The 22,065-nt window shown below is 41.4% G+C and overlaps 3 protein-coding genes across 3 annotated transcripts; 1 reads left to right on the forward strand and 2 right to left on the reverse strand.

Annotated features, from left to right (window-relative positions):
• Window positions 1-756: 756 nt before the first annotated feature.
• Window positions 757-6,313, reverse strand: tmem44 (transmembrane protein 44). Its single transcript, XM_087852403.1, has 10 exons — window positions 6,040-6,313; window positions 5,834-5,960; window positions 5,659-5,749; window positions 5,242-5,423; window positions 5,027-5,113; window positions 4,777-4,947; window positions 3,921-4,082; window positions 3,565-3,633; window positions 3,310-3,438; window positions 757-951 (listed from the first exon to the last, which is right to left on the reverse strand). The coding sequence occupies exons 1-10, from the start codon at window positions 6,222-6,224 to the stop codon at window positions 757-759; spliced, it is 1,398 nt and encodes a 465-aa protein (XP_087708529.1). The 5' UTR covers window positions 6,225-6,313.
• A 2,146-nt stretch (window positions 6,314-8,459) lies between these two features.
• On the reverse strand, window positions 8,460-16,297 carry lsg1 (large 60S subunit nuclear export GTPase 1). Its single transcript, XM_087852793.1, has 14 exons — window positions 16,089-16,297; window positions 15,499-15,625; window positions 14,888-15,008; window positions 14,704-14,790; window positions 14,461-14,547; window positions 14,301-14,361; window positions 13,944-14,120; window positions 13,440-13,802; window positions 13,091-13,192; window positions 11,504-11,651; window positions 11,290-11,409; window positions 10,933-11,012; window positions 10,374-10,547; window positions 8,460-9,050 (listed from the first exon to the last, which is right to left on the reverse strand). Exons 1-14 carry the CDS (start codon window positions 16,185-16,187, stop codon window positions 8,871-8,873), a joined length of 1,926 nt encoding a protein of 641 aa, XP_087708919.1. The 5' UTR covers window positions 16,188-16,297; the 3' UTR covers window positions 8,460-8,870.
• Window positions 16,298-18,071: 1,774 nt separating this feature from the next.
• Window positions 18,072-20,057, forward strand: fam43a (family with sequence similarity 43 member A). The gene is made up of 2 exons (XM_006791960.2): window positions 18,072-18,140; window positions 18,259-20,057. Coding segments are annotated over exons 1-2 (1,071 nt in total). The 5' UTR covers window positions 18,072-18,139; the 3' UTR covers window positions 19,329-20,057.
• The last annotated feature ends 2,008 nt before the right edge of the window (window positions 20,058-22,065 follow it).

The raw sequence follows: 22,065 nt of genomic DNA on the forward strand, positions 1-22,065 counted from the left end.
GTTGTTTACAATATTATTATTACAATATTATTACCTTCATTATTATTAAAAAACAAACAACAAAGTAGATAAATCACACGGCCTGAACATCAACACTGTCAGATCAAATAAAATTCAATAAACATTTCCCAGCCATTTCCACAGACAGAGCCGTTGTTAAGGACATGAATATCCACTGCTAATATCAGCAATTGTTTTGTTACATCTCATTAGTTGTTTCCCAGTCATTAGTCTGAGACCTGTCACTTGAGGAAATGTAACAGGGAGGAGTAAAAATGTAATTGTTCCATAATCAGGTCTTAGGAAGTCCCTTTAGTTAAAACTGCCTCTAGTAACTTTTATTTTATGAAGCTTCACAGCAGGCAGATGGACGGAGGTCTGCTGAATGATGGAGAGGACAGACAAGCTCTGGGCGTCTAGTCTGGTTCTTATCTGCTCTGCCGGCTCTTTTCCCAGTCCAGCCCCGATAACCCAGGTCGACAAGCAAAATACAGGATATGACCCAGTAACCTTGAATGGCAGCAGGGGAGTAATAGTGTTTTATTAGGGAAGGTCTTTTCTGTAAACCTTTCTAAAAGACAGAACGTCTTCAGGAGTTTGACGTTTGTGCTTCGCTACAGTGTTAGAAACAAAAAGGTACTCGAAATAACTTTAAACCAAAAACAATCAGAGTAATTTTTGTTGTAAAACAAGACAGATGACAGATTTATTTTTGCACTTTTATTCACAAATTACTGCACTCAGCATGTGTGAACTTTACTTAGCTACGCTTACAACAGAGCCACACTCTTCCGTACCAGATAGAGCTTTCTGTGCGAGTCCAGACGGGGAACGGGCGCAGATGTTAAACGGTTCGGGGTTTGTCGGCCACTCTTGCAGGGGAAACTCGTCACCCTCCTGTTGTTTTGCTGTTGCTTTGCTCCAGTGTGCATTTGCTGCTTCAAAATCCCACTAGAAAACAAGAACATGTCAAAGTAATCGTACAAAGAATTATAGCAAAGTCATATAAACAGCTAATATTCTGAGACTAATGTGTCTGCTATGCTATAAAAGCATTTGGCGATAATCACATGGCACATATGATATATTAATGCACCCTAATGTTGATTTAAAATACAAACAAAGTATGTATTGATGAATTGGGAAGTGTCAAGTGAAGCTCAGAAGTGGACCATACACTAAGTGTTCCTTAGTTTTCTAGGGGGGCTCATCAATGGTGGTCGTGTTGAATCATGCCCCATGACAACGTCAACTCGACACCTACAACTCAGGTCTTGTATTGTTCACACAGTGACATTCCTGGCCAGCGAGAGTCAAACAACAGACTATAAACATCTCCCAAAATAGCAGAGGGTACTGGCCCCCTATAGACAAGGCAACCATTTTGCACCACTTCCTAGGCAGACAGACCCAGCCCACTGTTGGTCTTTAATCAAAGATCCTTTACAGCAGAACAATTGGACCACATGGCAAATCTCAAACAATTCCACCCATCACTGTAGCCCTAAGCCTCAGCTCAGCCAAGAACCAGAACTCAGCAGTAATGTGCGTGAAACGCAGCACAATGGAGGTTTCAAGCTGCCGGCTGCGGCGACTGTCCAATTATCAGGATCACATGTAAAGTAGGAAAAGCCACTCATTTAAATACTTCAAAAAAATGCTCTGTAATCTTTGTTTTAGTTCCCAGTTTGCTTTAAGGCTGTTAGGAAGTTAGGTAACCAAATAAAAAGTAAAAGATTCACTGATAGACCTGAACTCCTCTGCAGCTCTTTGTAATCAGGATTAAACATTAAACACAAAGGAAAGAATCATTCTTCCTAAGATCGAGTAAACAGCGTCAGTAAATTCCAAGTGCATCAGACAGAAACGGCCCGGCTAAACTTTAAATTGCCTCCTGTTGTCTTTGTGAAGATTAAGCTGCGTGTTCACAGCCAAACAAAGTTATACTTTGTCACATTCAGCATATTCTTACACTTTTCCAAATCGCCTTTACTTCTCTAACAAACCAACTGTGCTAAAAGGGCATTCGTGTCTTTTGTTTTTTCCTGTTTGGTGAACAGTATCAACCTGCGATTGTTTGTGCTCGCACCATTTGCCTTTGTTTCTGATTAAATGACATCCTCCATAGCCTGGCTTTCTAGTACGGGAGTTTTTATGAGCATAAAGGCCTGACAAAGAAAAAAAACACTTGGAATTTGAATCCTCTTGCAAACTCAGACTGTGTTTTTCAAAAAAAGAGAAAACTATATAAATATAAACTGTTCTCTAAAATAAGACGAGTGAAGATTTGATACTGGCTCAGCTATACACTGCAGAAAACTGAAATACAAAACACTGAGCTTGCACTCAGAAAACCACATGCACACACACGTCTCCATAGACTTGTCTGTCCAATAAGAACATGCTGACTATTGTCTCCTTATAAGAACGTCTGAGGGCTGTTTTCTGATTTACTTCCCCCAAAGTCACATGTGCAAAGCACTAAGCATAGTTGCACTATTACGTCTGCTTATGAATTCTTCTGACTGCTGTATTTTCATACGCAGACAGTCAATACCATTCCTTTATAATAAAGGATCTCAATCCTAAAGTGGCACTAAAACATAGGTCTTGAAGCAGTTTTGTCAGTGCCGTTCTTATTCACCATTTCCACAAGCTGACTCCAGACCCCCTGGCTTATGATAATGAGTCATGATGTCATTACCTCTTTAGGAACTTCACCACTGCTGTTGTGCAACTGACTCAATAGTTTAAACTCATAAAAAGACTGATACTAACAGAATCAGGTCATCACAGCAGTTCATGTAAGGTGGCGTGACACAAAGGGTTATGTTCATTCATATTTTTATAACAGCCATGCACACTATCCAGCATACAAACATGCTGTCACCACCTAGTGGCACTTTGGAATAACTACATATTATAGCTATGCTTTACACCAGGGGTGGGCAATTCCAGGCCCCGAGGGCCGGTGTCCTGCAGGTTTTAGATCTCACCTTGGGTCAACACACCTGAATCACATGATTAGTTCGTTACCAGGCCTCTGGAGAACTGCAGGAGCTAATTTAGCCATTTAACTCAGCTGTGTTGGTTCAAGGACACATCTAAAACCTGCAGGGACACCAGCCCTCGAGGCCCGGAGTTGCCCACCCCTGCTTTACACGGTGAGAACTGACATCTGATGTATTAAGATTACCAGCTTTTTGAAAATATATCATAGCTTTAGAGAGAGGAGGAGAAATGTTTATTTAGTGATAAATTTGATTCATTTCTTAATTTAAGTGATTGTATCCAAGTAGTCCAACTCACCTCCAGATCCGAGCTGACCGGCGAGGAGTCACAGGATGTGTCTGCGGAGCAGAAGCCGTCGGCTCCGATCGCCCCGACCCTCCTGCTGGGAGGCTCGCTTCCCACGTCTCCCCTGGGTGACGTCACCTTCTCGAGGGGCATTTTCAAAAATGAAAGCACATCTAGTATTTGAAGAATAACGGTGTGCAGTGAAGAGTTCCTATCAAACAAACTGCTGTTGTAAAAATGTCGTGTCACAACAGATTCTTTGCTTACTTTTCTCGCAGGTTGACTGTTGACATCCATGTATTGGCCCACCTCTCTCATCTTCTGGAGCTCTTTTATCTTTGAAGAAAAAGAATACTATTATAGTCACACCAAGGCTTTATTATTAGTGTATGCTAATAGTGTTTGTTGCAGAACAATGCCTGCATAGTGCTACTTCCAAATAACTTAATCCACACAAGAAAGCAGTAAGTAAAAGTCCAATATTATCAGTATTACAGTAAAAAGCATGTTTATTATGGAAGTCTGATTGACAACAAGCTATTAAATTCACTCTGAGAAATCCAAGAAGCAGCCTTGCACACACAATAACAAAAGTGTGGTATGACTAAACAAAATAAGCTTACTTTTGTTTGTGCTGATGAAGGAATTTGCCCTTTTGTCTGTCTCTTCATGGCAGTGTTATTCTTTGCAGGGCGCCGTGAACCACCTAAAAGGCGCTCTGTATCTGCAAAAAGTCTCATAGCCTTCTTGCTGGAGCCTCTCTTGCACCAATGAGTAATTACAATCTGACATGACAGGTTAAAGGTCAACAAACCACACCACAGCATGACTGGCACAGACTCAAGCAAATCACCTAAATCTAGATGTAATGGACAGTAGCCCCGGTTTTAGTGAGAATCCACACTCGCCATCAATTTTGTTAGGTACACATGTTCAGCCACTTGTTATTGGAAGTAGCTAATCAACCAATCACAGCAGCAACTTCATGCATTTAGACATGTAGACATGGTCAAAATGACCTGCTGAAGTTCAGACTGAGCATCAGGATGGGAAAGGAAGGCGATTTAAGTCACTTTGAATGTGGCATGGTTGGTGCCAGATGGCGTGGTCTGAGTATTTCAGAAACTGCTGATCTAACAGGAGTTTTCCACACAACTTTCTGGTTTACAGAGAATGGTCAGAGAAATCAACAGCGACTCAAATAACAGTCAGTTGTCACAGTCTAGGCAAGCAGAAGAGGATCTCTGAATGCACAGTAGCTTCACATCATGGATGTAGGGCTGACAACTCTGCAGTAACTGTGTGATGCAATCACATCAATATGGACTCAAACGTCTGAGGAATGTTTGCAGCACCTTGTCGAATCTATGACACAAAGCTCTGAAGGCAAAATGAGGCCCGACCCCACACTAGCAAAGTGAGTTGTGAATCTCTACACAGTTTGAGTGATGCGTGGTCACACTTACTGTGTAAGGATACAAGAAGGTCTAGAGTCACACAGCCTGCTGATGACAGAAGCCATGGCATCGCTCTCATAAGAAATCTAAACTGAGTGCCACAGAGGAGTATGGCTGCAGTGTAGAGGGCACCAGCCAGTGAGCACAACAGTCCAGAGAAAATGGCAGTGTGGGTCACTTTATGTCCATTGCACTAAAAGGAAGAATACAAACAACACTAGGAACTTTATTAGAACAGTAACATGATTTTAAGTGAATGGTTTGTCACTTACTACTCTGCTGAGTTTGGGGATCCTGGAGGTACAGGCTATGACAAAAGACAGCAGCCCCAGTAGGTAACCCACGATTTCAGTGTTGTCCTACAGACAGATGGTTTTACGATGCAGCAGAAGGACATTTAGAGCAGCTGCAAAATGGCAAATTCAAAAACAACAAAACAACCCAGGTGACAACACTCATACACATGTATCTGTTTGTGTAACCACACCATTGAAGAACTCCAGCTGGAAACTCGAAGGACGACATGCAGCAGCATCCTCCCTTTGACGGGCTGCAGTGCTGAAGTATGGGAGACCCTGGACTTCAGAAAACCTCCTGCAACTACCATCAAGACACACACTGCTAGGAGATGCTGTCTCCTCCTCTTCTTCATCATCCTCAGCCTTTTTTCTGAGAGAGAACACCAGAGAGGACGGTTACAGTTAGAAAGCATTTCAATAGGTCCCCTGTTCATTTGTGTGGTTATCTGTAGCGCCTCTCTGATAATTGGACCTACTGTGGCTGGATGACAATATTTAAACACCTGTGCTCCCTTGCTGCTGCACTTTGAATAATGCACAATTGCTAAATTGTTTGGGAATGATAAGGTTTGCATTATTAAGATATGGAATTTTCTTAATCATACCTGCTTTCGAATTCCAACACAGGAACACTGGAAAGCACCACAACATACAGTTCACAAAATCCACAGCGGCAGCAAAAGCACCCATTAAAATCTGCAGAGAGGGCAGCGATAAGGAGTTAGTGTTTTAATGCATAAATAGAGTGAAAATACTTGGTTACACGTAGAACTGTGCTACCTGTATATGCAGCTGCCTGGACAGGATGGCTCCAGTTGTACTGCACAGGTTACCGATGAAGCAGTAGAAGAAAACCGCGGTTTCTCCCGGATTTTCTCCCCGGATTTTGCACCTCTGATACACGAACCTTCACAGTTACCACGGGTCAGTGTTAGAGATGTATTAAATGAATGGGGCCGGTGGGTGATTAATGATAATCTACTTACAGGAGACATGATAGCAGCAAAAGCAGCGCAGAAAGAAAGGTGAGACCAACAGGGACGCAAAGTGTGTCTGCGTCACGGGACAAACAGGTGTTAACCGAATCCACGCAAAAATCAGCCAAACTAGTCAGGAAATAGTCTGATCGTTCCCCGACTTGACCGTCCGCGATGTGCGCACTTTTCTTCATTTTAAGTGCAAATGCTCAGCGACAATCCGCAGAACCGACCAGAAACTGAGCCATGCTCCTAGTGGAATATGCACATTTGACTTCTTGCTCATCAGAAGCACAGCGGCAGCTCCGCAAACGGCCCGCACGCGGCAGGGAGTGGCTTACCTGTGCCACCTGTCATATATGGAAATACGTTCAAAGGCACAAGTGAACGTGTGGATTTTACGCTCTTTCTGTGTTTAGAGATGCCAACAAATAAATCATCATCCATTTATTTAAAGAGGCCCGTTCATTTGTAGCTACGATCAGAAGCATTGCGTGTACCTTAGTCCATTTCAGGAAACTTACACTTGATCGCGTGCCAAAAAACGACTACAAATTGTTGTCAATGAGTTGTTGGGCTATGATCTGTCAAGCATATCTCTCATGAATGATAACAGGTGATTTTGAGCCACAAATGTAGAAGCTGCAGTCAGTTTTTGGCACATTGACTTTTATATATATATCCTTTATTTATCCAAGTCTCAGCAGAAATCTCACCAAATATCACAAACAGCTGTTCTTTCAATACATTTAAAGTGGTCAAATAGGATTGGATCGATTCTAATTTAGAACACAGATTAGCTACAATAACAGAGTCGTAAAAATACTCGAAAAACAGCTAATGTCTTTGTTTTATATATAAACCCTTCATAAATCAGGCTGGTTTCAGTCTATCTACCAATATAAGCAAAGACATTAGACATAAAAAACAGAAACAGCAGAATCACCACCACAGGTCAGGGGTGTTTGCGATTATTTATTGTATATTATTAATTTTACACTCATGGGAGTTCCCACTTGTTCCCAGGTTTACAACATTTTGTAGCTTGTAGCTATTCTGTGATGGTAAGAAAATCAACTCCAATTATCTGGTTGATAAATACTCAAAAACAGTAAGAATTAGAAATGCTCTCAGATGCTTAGACACCTACAACCCTCATGCACTTCTTTAACCTCCTAGGACCTGGTGTCCACATATGTGGACATCACATTGGTCGTGTCCAAATTCATGGGCTGCATCCTCCTGAGGCCGCATTTGTAGACCGATTACGTCACAGCGACGCGCTGAAGGCTGTCCAAATTCGTAGACTCCTCCGAATGCAGCCGACAAATGCGTCCTCCTTTTCCCCGAATTTGAAGGATGGGTCGGGTGTGTCCTTCTTGGCCCACCATATCCCAGAATTCATAGCGCGGCCCAGCCAAACTCCAGTTTCCGGCAATGGCGGCCGCTACTAAGTTTTAAAATTACTCTTATTAATCTTTCTGGGCCACAAAATAAACTTTAAACATATTTTCAGGCGAGAATGTGGGTTAGCTCGTTGATAATTAAAAATGAACACAATAACGGAGAAAGATTTCGGGGTCCATTTTCGATTTTCGTGCCGTGGCGCTGACAACCGGAAATACTCTGAATTAAGGGCGGGAGTAGATCGAGAAGGCTAGACCGTCCAATTCCATAGCCGTTTACTTCCGGCCTACCCGACCTCCTGAGGACCCGGCCCACGTAGACCGCGAAGGCCGGGTCCTCAGGAGGATGCAGCCCATGAATTTGGACACGACCATATATATTAAAGGGGTGGCTATAGCTCAGGCAGCTGGCTCCCCCAGTTTGCATGCCAAGTATCCTTGGGCAAGACACTAACCCCTACTTGCTCTCCGATGCATCCATCGGAGTATGAATGTGTATGAATGATAGTTAGAAAGCACTCCCTGTATAGATAATAGTGCTCGTGTGAATGGGTGTGTATGGGGTTAATGCGGCGTGTTGTATAGAGTGCTTTGAGTACTCCAGGAGACTAGAAAAGCGCTATATAAGAACCAGTCTATTTTACATTTTGGGTTGTCCAGACCAAAATACCAAATTTTGCTCTACAAGGGCCTGATATCCACTTACGAGGATGTTACACTGCCTCTGAGTGGATCTCATTTTTCTCAGAAACAAAAATCGGGTACAAAAAAAATCAAAATAAAAATCACATCATTCTTTGTTTTTACATTCATCAGGTCCCAATCAGCCCAAAGACCAAAGAGAAATTAAAAATGCATCCCATGAAGGAGTTCGGGTCTTAGAGCTGGCAAAGTTTAACTTATTCAGATTACAAAACTTGCTATTTCATAGTCTTCTATTACAAATACAAAATATTGTATTTACACTGAAGCATTAATTAATATATTGTTATGGAAATATGACAAAAAAGTGCCACACCAACATGAAAGCATGTGTTTATTCTACGTAACCCAGTTAAGTTACAAAGAGCATTGCTTTAAATGTATAAAAGTCAACATACAGTATTTTAACTGATTCATAGAGACTTTATGTGTCATCCTTGAATACAAATTTGCATGTTGAATCGATTGGTTGCTCTTTAACTGGTGATCAGCCTGACGGAGCGCACTGCACCATTTTGTTAAAACCAGAGCGGACAGATTATGCACCTCATTAGTTAATGTCACGACGGCCTGACTTTTCCACACTCACAGGATTAAAGGGGGCCTTCATCTACACAAAGCACTCAGAATTGATCCCCTTGGAATCACACATGAACTGTGCTTCAGGGTTTTTCCTAAAGTACAGTTCACAGATCTAAGTTGCTCAAATTAACTTCGATTTTCTGATCATAATCAGGCATCCAGATGCTTAGTAATCCGCCGCACTTTCTCCTTCTTGTTCCTGTTGCCGTGTTTTTTCCAGGGTTTGCCCACTGCCATCTCTGATTCAGCTTTGCCTGGACCCACAGGTCCACTGCCTGCTTTGTAGCCCATCACAGACTGAATTCCTTTGGAGAGTGCCCGCACGTTCTCCTAAACAGAGGTTCATCATCAACAAAAAGAAAAAATTATTTAACTTCATAATAAACTGCTCCTCTGCTGCAGACACGCTTTATATTACCAAAAGTGTTCACTCGTCTGCCTTCACTCTCATGTGAACTTGACTGACATCCCATTTTTAATCCATAGAGTTTGATATGATGTCCAATTAACCTTTGCAGCTATAACGGCTTCAACTCTTGTGGGAAGATTTTCCAAAAGGTTTAGGTGTGTTTATGGGAATTTTTGACCATTCTTCCAGAAGTGGATTTGTGAGATTACCACTGAGCTGCTGTCATTCCCAGTGGCTTCCACATTGTTATAATACCACTAAGGCTACGTTCACACTGCAGGTGAAAGCGCATCAAATCCGATTTTTTTGACCCTATGCGACCCATATCCCATCATGGTGTGACAGTGTGAACGGCTCAAATCCGATATTTTCAAATCCGACCTGGGTCACTTTCGTATGTGGTTCTGAATCCGATACATATCCGATGTTTTAGAAAGCGACTGCTGTGTGAACGGTCGAGTCGCATTAAATCCGTCTTTTACGTCACCGACACAAGACGCCAATTATCAGCGCCGGAGAAGCGCCCGAGAAGACATCGCGAACGCTTCCTGGCCATCCAGTGTAGATGTCAGTGAAACTGTTGGGACGACAATGTTGGAGAAACGTGAACATTTTATTTGTACTGTATAATCTGCAGATTCTGACAGAAATCTGCAACTATCCTTTGAAGCAGCGCTCCTCTAAAACATTATTAGGTTATTTACATTATTATGTAAATAACAAAATAACTTAAAGCAAAAATTGGGAAACGTAAAGTCCGAAGTCTTTATATTAACGGCCATCAGTCAAACAATACTGTTTGCTCTGGGTCTAAACAGAGCGCGTTGTGTGTGAGGTCTTCTTTTGCGCATGCGGCTGCTTTGAGCGTTCACACTAGAGCGCGTTTGCTGTCGCATTTTATTTGTAGTGTGAACGAGCAGACAAAAAAATAGGATTTGATCAAAAAATCGGAATTGAGCATCAAGACCTGCAGTGTGAACGTAGCCTAAGAGTTAAGTGTGGAATATTTATTAGTGAGGAAATTTCACAACTAGCATTCGATCCCTGGAATTCACTGAGCTCCTGAGAGCATCCCATTCTTCCACAAATGTTTGTTGATGCAGTCCGCGTGACTAGGCGCTTGATTTTACACACCTGTGGGCCTGAATTCAATGATTGGGATGGGTCACAGAACACTTCTGGTAATATAGCTTATAATACAACATCTACTGACCAAAAATAAAAGATCAGCAGGAATAATTTACCTGATGGAAAAAGTTCTTGTCAACCACGTTTTCGATTCTCTTAATTTTGTGTTGTCTGTTCATTACTGTGGAGAGGTCACTGCTGTCTGAGTCTGTCTTCTCAAACTTTTTGTGCTGCGGCTGGAAGTCTTCAGGTTTTATATGTGGAGGGGGATGGCAGTACAGAAGCTTGCCCTGTAAGGAAAAGAGCTATGTTAGGCAAAGGTCGTTGTAAACATGATGCATAATTGACTGGTAACTGGTCAAACCAACAAATTCAGTGGTTACAAGACAACAGCTACACCTTACAAGAGACTGAAGACCTCCACAGTCTGCTTAAACACACAGATGTGCTACAGCTACACTGTTTAACGGTGCCGGTGACAGAGCTGAGCCAAGATGAAAATAACTTATTTATCTCTCCTAGAATTTCCATCTGTTTTTCCTCCCACTTTGTAAGGCTAAACATTTCATTAATGACCCACACTCACTCAACCACAGTCCAAAATTAAAAAGTAAACACAAGCAACATAACTGTGTGTTTTTTCCAACCCACAACAGTTTGCAGTTGTGAACTTACGCTCACGTAATCCTTCAGGACGTAGCGGGCCGATCTGGACTGATCGGGCTGGCCGTGCGACGTCATGAAACCTCTCATATCTGAAACAGACCAAAAAGAAAAGGCTATGTTATAAAACAGAGAAATTACATCAAGGGGAAAGACAGCTAGCAGCATCTAAGGGTGCCACAGTGAGGTGACAGTATCACAATTTGAGCTAGGGACCTCTGATCAAGGAGGAACACAATACATAAAATTAAATCTATAAAACAGATTGTTTTAAAGAATCTAAGATGGTTTACTCTCTCGAGTTGTACATATTTCACCTATTGTTAATCTATTCTATCCAGACTCATGATAAATTTCTATTAGCCTCACATCCATACGCCATCAGCAGCTCTTCCGCAGTGGGCGGTCTGTCAGGGTCTTCATCTTCCCGCGGTCTGATAATATTGATGCCATAGGTGCCTTCTAACACGTGCCGAGGAATCATCTGACATATGTGACCAATCTGTTAAGAACTACGTGTCGTAAGCATCAGAATCAATCATAAAGCAGAACAGGCAGAGTCGAGCTCTCTGTCATGTAAAGGATATGAGTGAGATGGCAGGTACGTGGTCTCTCATCTGGTCTATGGGCAGAATCCCAGAGCAGATCATCTCAGCTTTGGTAGAAACGAAGGAGGGCATGACCAGACCTGGGCAGTCGCAGAGACACAGGCCTGGCTCCACATATAACGTCTGTCATAAATGTCAAAAACAAAAACACACAAAGAACACCATCATAATCATCCATCCATCCTTTTTCAGGGGCGCAGGGGGGGCTGGAGCCTATCCCAGCTGTGTTAGGGCGAGAGGCAGGGTGCACCCTGGACAGGTCGCCAGTCTGTCGCAGGTCTAACATCATCATCATTATTATTATAATTATTATAATTATTATTAGTTAATACTTGTACAGCTGCTGTTATTGTGTGTATATATATATTTATATTTATATTTCTTCATACATTCTTATATATTTCTATACGGTGTATTTTGTTGTACAGTTATTTTATTTTCAACTTTAATTTATATATTTTATCTTATTCTTTCCCAGTTAAATTTACCCTTCATTCTAATTTGTGTTGTACAGTTATCTCATTCTTAACTTAATTTTTATATTTTATTTTATTTTATTCCTTCCTGGTTAAATTTACCCTTTTTAATTTTCATATTTATTTCCTATCTTATTCATAGCCTTTTCTTTTTTTCTTAGGTCACGAGCAGCTGTCTAAGCATTTCACTGCATATCGTACTGTGTATGACTGTGTATGTGACAAATAAAAAATTTGAATTTGAATTTATTATTATTATTATTAAGCTTCTTGCTGGTTGAATCCCTAACCAGCTCTGTTCTAGGATGCCCTCTGGACCCAGTGGATGTGGTGAGTGACAGGAGAATGGTGGCTAAGCTGTCATCCCTGTTGGACAACATCTCCCACCCCATGCAGGAGACTCTGACAGCACTGAGCAGCTCCTTCAGTGGGAGACTGCGGCACCCACGGTGTGGGACGGAGAGATTTCGCAGGTCTTTCCTCCCCACTGCTGTCAGACTCCACAATAAAGACTTTAACTGATCAAACACACACATCCACAAATGTGCAATAATCTTTTCTGGCATCGTTGTATTTTTACTCAGTTGTATATAGCATTTGTATTCTATTTTTTCTTATTGTATATTTTATTCTATTTTATTCTACTGTATATAGTATTTTTATTTTATTCTATTTTATTCTACTGTATATAGTATTTTTTTATTCTACTGTATATAGTATTTTTTTTATTCTACTGTATATAGTATTTTTATTTTATTCTACTGTATATAGTATTTTTATTTTATTCTATTTTATTCTACTGTATATAGTATTTTTATTTTATTCTATTTTATTCTACTGTATATAGTATTTTTATTTTATTCTACTGTATATAGTATTTTTATTTTATTCTACTGTATATAGTATTTTTATTTTATTCTATTCTGTACAGTTGTGTACTGTATTTATTCTTATTGTATTCTAATTTTTGCTTCATAACTTTTGCACTGTCCACTTCCTGCTGTGACAAAACAAATTTCCCACGTGTGGGACTAATAAAGGTTATCTTATCTTATCTTAACCTGCATTTGAGCAGTAAGTACCTACCTGAAAGTGTTTAGTGTGTCCTGGAGTGGCTGAGACAGAAACCTTCTTGTTCCTCAGAATAGTGTTGATGGTTGAACTCTTTCCCACATTAGGATACCCGACCTGTTGGTTCCACCACATAATGAACATTTAATTGCTTTAAAATAACTCATACTGAGGAAAGTGTGGAGCTTCTTCCCCGACTATAAATCCACTTAAAATGTTTCCTGTACCTACAATTCTAGTAAAGCATTAAAAAGCACTCCTGGTGAATTCTGCAAAGTGGTTCAAACGCTCTTACTAAATACAAATACATGGCTACAGCATGCAATTTACACTAGACTGACAGATAGATGGTCCTTTTACTCACCAGTCCCACTGTCAGCTGCCCTTCTTTAACCCTGGAGCCGTTGTGAACAGTCTTGAACATTTCCAGCAGCTCATCCTTGCGCAGCAGACGGCTGGAGTTGTGGAAAGATGCATCGGATGAACCAGCAGTCTCTCCCTCTGCTTCTTCCTCGCCTTCTGAACAGGTCTTCCAGTCCTCCTCATCTACGCTTACCTCTTCCTGCTCTTCCTCTATGTCACTCTGTTCTCCCCCGTTGTCCTCATCCTCCTTGTTCTTTACCTCTTCCTCTCCATCTGCACCTTTCTGACTCACATCTTCTTTAATTTGCCGTCCTCCTTCTTCTGGATCACTCTCTTCACACTCTGGATCGGCCACCTCCATGCCCTGTGAGGGGACAAGTTTCTGCACTATTTTTCACTGGGATTAAAGACGCCAAAAGGTGACTTTTTCTTCAGTACAATAAATGATCTGTTCCCTAAAAAAATACAAGTGCATCACAGTTCAGAGAAGAGAGAAAAGTCTCACCTTTTCCTCTGCATCCAGCCTGTTGCCTTCAGCCAGAGCAGACCAGAAAACTGCCCTCAGCCCCTCTTTCTCAAAGTATTTGGCCCAGACTCGCCTCTGCTCCCTGGTCAGTAGATCAGCTTTGTTCACCAGAAGCATGTTCACCTTATGCTCTGAAACTTCTTTAACATAAGACTCCTGGTGCCACACAACCAGAGAATTATTACAATCACTGGAGTACAGTTTAAACGTACGTAAAGACGGATACAAGCAAATGTTGACAGATGAAATATGCAAAATGATTAAACAAAGTGCAATTATTTTCATATATGAAACCAGATTTCTATCATCTGTCCACTATTGAAATAAAGCACTTACAAGGTCCAGACATCTGAACAGCAAAGGATTTCTGGCATCAACAATTTGAACAACGACGTCACTAAAATAAGAAAAAAGAAATATTTGTTTTTTCCCTCAGCATCACATAATGAGAACAGATTCCTCAGGAAATGTGATCTGCTGTTGATTTGGGTTCTACCTCCTCTCAATCACTCTCCACAGCTGTCTCCAAAATTCAAGGTTTCTCTCAAACGGGGTGAGAATTAACTTCTGCTCCTCTTCCAGCCTTTGAAGAGAACACTTGTAATTAGATTACAGGCAACGATAATCCAGCACAAATGTATCATAAGTCATTAATTAGAAAATTTTGAATGGTTATCCCTGCATTCCACTACTGATTCTTAACACCAAAAGTGACTCAGAGTACAGAGAAGCTGCATACTGTGCAAGTGCTCGTCTCCACTCCAAGAAGCTGTCTTTCTCTGTCTGTTGAAGCTCGTCTGGACTGGTGCTTTCATCCCAGTGGGGTCTTATAACAAGGAAATACACAACAGATCTTATCAATGCAACATATTATTTATACGTTAAGACAAATTAAGCTGTAAAAACATGTCGACTCAAATCACCGTCTCGGAATTCTGAGGAAATGTTTGTTGTCTTCGTGCAGCTTCATCAGTTCGCTTTTCTCCTCGGCTGTTAATAAGCCCGCTCGAGCTTCTGCCGGCACAAACTTGATATTGAGCTTCTCTAAGAAAACACAGAAATGAATGAAAGTGATTAGATTAACAAGCAGAATAAAAAGGCAGATCAAAAAACACAGGAAGAATTACTTCTGTTAGGTTTATACACGTAAATATTGTGGACTAAAATTCGATGTGGAAGGATCATTCCCAGTTATTGCAAACACTCGATTGCAGTTCTCGCTACCCAAGGACAACCAGTTGCTAGGTTTATGGGGACAAATACTTTTCCACATAGAACCAGGCAGCTTTGATTTGTCTTTTTTCCATAGTAAATGATGTCATCATTGAACAATTATCTTTGCCTAATTTATCATTTAATTTGTTGATGTCCTGAAATGTGCAAGTGTGACAAATATTCAAAAAATAAGAATTCAGAAATGGGGCAAATACTTTTTCAGAGCACTGTAGTTTCCCATGTTTGATAAGTAAAAAAAAAGAAACATACCTACAATTCACCTGAAAACTAAACATGAGTGAATCAAAGTGTTATTTACCTGCAACAAACTCTGTTCCTGCCAGTTCAGCTGTGGCCAGAAAGTCATCCATGGAACTTTGTTCTGTCACTGACTGCAGGTTCAGCCGCCCCCAGTCGTAGCCATCATTCAGTTCACTGGTGTGGAGCTGAAAATAGAAAGAAAAAACAATGACAACAAAGTTTCAGTAGCTTGACCAGCAGTAAGTGCCTGTGAAAAAGCGTCGAGATTAAACAAAGCAGCTGTGACTGGGACATCATCGCCAAATAGCGGATCATTTTCACATCCTTGCATCCAAACCACCCTGTGACTTGTTCTAAAAATACTTCCCAGAAAAGTTTATCCCCATTACAAACGTACCCCAGTCATTTATTTATTTACGTAATAGTCATTGCTCATTAGTTCGTTTGCTCTAAAACAACAGCATCAGTAAATTTACATCCTGGTAAGCCAGTGTGGGGTAATCTAAGTGGAATTAAAAAAGTTGAGTGGCATTTAAAAACGCTGTCACAACTGCTTAGGGGATGATACTATATCACGAAAGGTCTCATATCTACATCTGTGATTATCTGAACACGTTTAACACGAGCTTAAAAAAAACTGTGTCATACCCAAGAGTCGCCCCTTTTGTTTCCCCGGCCTGCCTGGAGCCTTTCCTTGATCAGAGCTCTGCCCAGCACGGCTCCTCCGCCCGCCTTCTTCTTGCCCATAATAGCCTCCGATGCTGTCACTTCACAAAACACAGGAGGAATACAAAACTGAAGAATACTGCGGCCAGCCACTCGCTTCAGAGACCCATGTGCACAACCTACAGCCTTGTTGTCGTAAAAACCGGAAATGGAACAAACCAAACGATTAACATATCCGGACAATTAAATTGGTGTTGGACTTTAGAAGCCATGTTATTTTATAAAAAGCTACCCTTTATATTCTTTATACTGTTAATAAAATAAACTCTAAAACAGTGACATACATTATCTTCTCATTTATGTGATAAATACAGGCGGGAGAGTAGCTGTGGTACATTCCGGTTACACGCTCAGCGGTTAAATGTGCCCTGAAGAAACACCGACAGAAACAACATGAGTTCCTCGTGTGTCACACTTGGGAGTGATCGAGATGTTAGAATTAGATTAAATTAGAAAAGAGTATATCTGTACTGTGCGATACTTCTAAAGGCAAATTGCTTTCCATACTTTCGTATCGTTCCAATACAACGTAAATACAGTACTACACATAGTTTTACCCTATAAAGACAGCTTAAATGGGAGAAAGCAGCGTGATTTATGAGATAATTCATCATTCTGAACACATTTTAATGACAACCTTTTAATGTCAACAATAATTAGTTAATGCAAGAAAAAAAACATAACTTTCAGACTATCCTGTATTTTGAAATTGGGTGTTTTGGAGACACGGAGTGTAAATGTGCATGTCTCTAAAGAACTTTGCGTCAGCATCTGTTGTTTAGATGTGTTATGGGCTATAAATAAAATGACAGTCAATACAAAAAGGTTCAGTCATTTTTCATAGTGCATGTTTGAGATATATTTTTTCATTAACAAAACCACCAATAACGTATTTAACACAGTTCAGTGGGCTACATACTGAACTTAGAGGAGAGAAACAAAGTAACAATCATATCTCCCTAGTATTGATTAGATACCAATATCAGTGTTGGTATTGACAGTATCAATATCTGGACTGATCCTCCCACCCCTGGGGTATATGGCCCTCTCAATCTGAGCTGTCCCTCAGATCGGGGTATAGTTAGAAGGGCAAGAGTGAGACACCTAAGGTGAGCAGATGAAAGAAGAAGAAGAGCAAAAACGTCATTCTGTATTTGTGCTATGTTTTGCAAAATAGCAAAATACATGAATAAAAGTAAAACATAAATCTCCTTCCATACAACAACAACAAAAAAAAAAACGCACTTCCGAACAGAGCCAAAAGGGGGCAGCATGTAACAGACGTTTTAAAGAGACTTGATGTGACTCAAACTAACCTGGACCTGACAAATCCTAAACGCCGCTGTCCTCTATGAGACTGTTAATTATGGGTTAATCCATTAATTTAAACATAAATCTTTGCAAACAAATTCAAACGTTGAGGAACAAGTTTTTTAAACTTAAGAAACTCCAGATAAAATCAAAACAAAAGAAAAAAAAAAACAAGTCACGGGACAATAACTAATATGTGGATTTGTTTCTTTCCATTCAGTTGATATTTATAACAGAACAATGTATTTATATCTTCACTTTACATTCATATATCCCTCCAGGAATATAGTTTCCAGGAATGCTTTTCACTCTTCTTTAATGCAAAAATGAAGCTGTAGTTTATATTAACAGACGACTCTTAAACCGAGTTTTATAGAGCTCTGTTATTAAATGTTGCATAATTGTTGAGTATAACTTAGATATCTATAGATGTTTTCGCTTGTTTATAATCATTCGTGTTTTAGCACAAGAAACCAAGAAGAACAGTTTACACTAACAGTTTTCACTTGGTTCAGTCCCCCCCTACAGTCATGCTGAAATGGTTTGTCCTCGCATATAAACTGTGAATCTCGTGCTGTCAGAGCAGACTGTACTCAGCACTACAATGACATAAAACGGGGATGTTGCGATGGACAGGAGCACTTCAGAGGATGGACAGATGAAGTACGGTGTCTTTGCGTTTAGTTCACGTAGAGTAGCTCTCACATGACCTGACAGGCAGTACAACGCTTCTAGGATTTAGTAGTAATTAAAAAAAAAGTTGTTCTCCTTTCTCTCTCAGTGCTGCTGTTGACTGGAAACAGCAGTAAAATGCTGCCTTGGAAGAAGAATAAGTTCGACCTGATTGAGGAAGACAAGCAGTCCAAGCAGAAGGGCTATGCGGTGAGTCTCAACTACTCGGCGCTCACCTCCTTCGCCAAGTCCTGCCCCGAGAGCGCACTCAACAGGGTGGGCAGCATGTTCAAGTCAAAGAGGAAAAAGCTGAAGATCACCAGCGAAGATCCCACGTACACGGTGCTTTACCTGGGGAACGCTACCACGATCCAGTCCAAAGGAGACGGCTGCACGGACGTAGCGGTGAGCAAGATCTGGGGCAAAAGCGAGATGGGCAAGAACGGCACTAAGATGAGGCTGACCATCAGCTCCCAGGGCATCCGCATGGTGCATATGGATGACAAGGCCAGGAGACCGGGACACTTGTACTTGCTGCACCGGATAACCTACTGCGTCGCGGACCCGCGGCTACCCAAGATTTTCGCTTGGATTTACAGGCACGAGATGAAGCACAAGGCCGTAATGCTGCGCTGCCACGCAGTGCTGGTGTCCAAGCCGGAGAAGGCAAAAGCCATGGCGCTGCTGCTGTACCAGACCTCGGCAACAGCCCTGGCTGAGTTTAAAAGACTAAAACGGAGGGACGATGCCAGGCACCAGCAGCAGCAGCTCATAGGGGAACAAACCATCCCCTTGGTGCCTCTCAGGAAGCTGCTGAACGGACAGTGCTACTACAAACCCCCGGTGGAGCGCAGCCGGAGTGCACCAAAATTGGGCTCTATCACGGAGGACTTGGTGGGGGAGGAAGAGGAGGAGAAAGCAATGCACTTTGAGTGTGAGGACATTCTGGACACGGACAATGATTGTGTTGCCAATGGCAAACAAGAGTTGACTCAAATTATTAATGACTTGGGAGAGATGAGCATAGGAAACGACGTGCAGACGTTGAAAGCTGACCTCAGAGTCACCAGACTCCTCTCTGGTGAGAGCACAGGGAGCGAATCCTCCATAGAAAGCAACCAGGAGCCGCCACCACTAATCAATGGCTTTGATGAGGTAAAGGTGCAAGAAACTGCCTAAAAAACTTTGCGCATTTCTGGGCACTTGTAGCGCACCGTTCTGTTGAGCCACTGTTGAGAAACAGTTGCAAAGTGCTTGTTTGACATGTGCCACTGAGACTAACAATTGAGAGGACATAAACGTAATTTGGGGGCAAAGCAGACAGACAGTTAGGCTACTGAACCAAGTTAAAAGATTGTGTAAACAAAAGAAAAACAAGGCATACCCATTTGAGAGACAACTTTAATGACAAATTCCCAGCGCGCCTTAGGGCGCACGGCACTAATTCCATCTCTTTTGTTTAAGAGGATTTGCTGTAGCATCGAGTTTGTTTACTTGACGTTTTATTTCCTCACTTGAAAATATCATATTTCTTCTGTAACATGCTCCAATCATCAAGATCCAGAAGCTCCCAAACATTCCTTAAAAAGCATTTAAAAAAGCAGATTTGTTTTCCATCAGGCTTCCTTTACAACCCCCATCAGGGCGCCTGCTCGTCACCTTTTTATTTCTGCACTGTTGCGACTTCATTGAAGTATTATTTTGACTACCATGTACATACGTTTGCTGGTATGTTGTCTGAAACATAAGTGTCTTATCTTTGCTGTGCAAAAGAAAAAAAAATACCTTTTATGTATTAAGATGTAAAGTAAGATGTTTTAAGTATAAATATGTTATTTTTTAAAATATAAATATATATGTGGTTTGTTATGTGAAATTCAAAGAATTAGCAATAAAAAATGAATTAAATGAATGTTTTATGTGAATTAATGCTGAAATACAAGTAGGACATCTTTTCTTTCAGCACTGTCTGATACCAGCGGGGTTTACCTTGGGAGGCTCAAAATGAGGTCAGATTTGCACTGCTGAATAAAAGTCACACGGAGGCTAAAAAGCATAACCCTAAACTTCTCATCAACATTATCTGTTACCACCAAGCTATTGGTGTGACTGTGAATGAGTATTTCATTTAATAGCCTTGAATTGATCTTTATCCCTGACCACCACCACCTTTTTTTCTTTTTTCCCAAATTGCTTTCAGGCTGTTGAAGTTATTTAGTTAAGGTACTGAAGGCCCATTCATTGTAGCTGGCCTCAGGGAAGGCAGGCCACACATGCAGACGTCACCGGTAGCACAAGCTGTGAGAACATCACATGGCACAAGTAGCACCAGAGGTTCTTCAGCAGCATATTCTAGCTGGTATTTACTTTTACGTCAGTTTGCCTTTATTGAGCGACAACAGATAGAATTCAGAGCATTGCAGATCTATATGCTGCAATATGTGACAGGTATATAGACTCATGCGTTTGAGTCACCCGGTTCATTTCATTCATGTTTGCTCAGCTCACTAAAATCAGATAATCTACATTGTTCCTTTGGTGTGTTGCCAAAGTGTCACCTAAATAAAAGTGTGACTGATAAAAAGATGGAGTCACATCTTTTTCTTAAAGGCACAGCACTCAGCCTAACATGGAACACTCACAGAAGCAAAGACACAAAATCGCCTGATGTGATCTGTGGTCAGCGAAGGATATGACTGGGCCAGCAGCTCTAAATGTGGAAGATGTGCTACTAAATATCACCGTCGCTTTCATTTTAGAGACAGCAGCAGGTCCACGCTGATGCCACACAGCTCTTCCCAGTGTTAGCCAGATCGGCATATAAACTCAGAAGCACAGATACTGATGCACGGATGCCGTCGGTATTGAGGGCCTGCATGTGAGGGTGAACACTCAAGTCCCATGGAGCATGCTCTGGAGGAACAGCTCTCCATTCTCACTAATGACACTGGCACTGTTAGCAAACACAAACGGGACAGAGTGAGACACGAGGAGCAAAAAGCCAAGCTCTCCGTGGTCATAGAGGTGGTCGATTGTCATATGGACAGATAGGAACATACAGATGAGGTATTCCCTTAAAAACAAATAAAGGAATAAATCTAGAGAGAACAGCTATTTCTGTCAGTGGTTGGTGAGTCATAAAACAAGCTTTCCAGTGTCTCATTATAAATTGATGTGCTTTCAGGGGACACAAATACACACACACACTAAATTGAGACTGTGGGTGCTTTATTTGTGGTCTGTGAAACGGTGAAATAGGAACATAGTACAGAAACCCACATAGTTAGTTTCTCTTCCTCATGCAATCTGATGGGCTGCTTGCACCAGCTGCACTCTCATGGAAATCACCTGTTACTCTGCAAAGACACAATGACATCATGTGCCCAGCGTCATGTAATTAGAGAAGACGCAGCGCTGCGACCACAGAAACACACGAGACGGAGCAAATGGCCATTTGTTTGACGCTCCTGCCTTTTGCAGCTGCTTAGTCTGCTTATGGATGTCTGGATGTTTCTCTCTGACCTACATTCTCACACAACCATTCTTGTGTTCCATCTCTCTTATAGCAGTTGTGCTCCCCGAATCTCCCGGGTTACCTGGAAATCAGCCACTTGTGAAGCCAGCCCTTCCGCACAATTAAAGGCTCGAGAGTCTTTGTTCACAGCAAGAGGTTGTAGGACACGTTTCACACTGCCAAGGGAGAAAGCGGAGCTTCTGATTGTTCAGAGGAGAGCTAACAAAAAAGTCTTCTTCATGTTCACTTGACACTTTTTTCCTTTGAACAAGCACTCAGCTGTTTGATCTACCAACTATTATTATTATTATCGTTATTATGAGATGCTGAGAGTAAATGTGATGTCCACATATGAGGATGCAGGGTCTCAGTAGATTAACGGCTGCTGTTCTTTTCACACGT

The sequence above is a fragment of the Neolamprologus brichardi genome, chromosome 15, assembly GCF_056152115.1.
Source record: "Neolamprologus brichardi isolate AB-2024 chromosome 15, ASM5615211v1, whole genome shotgun sequence".
Taxonomy (NCBI): Eukaryota; Metazoa; Chordata; class Actinopteri; order Cichliformes; family Cichlidae; genus Neolamprologus; species Neolamprologus brichardi.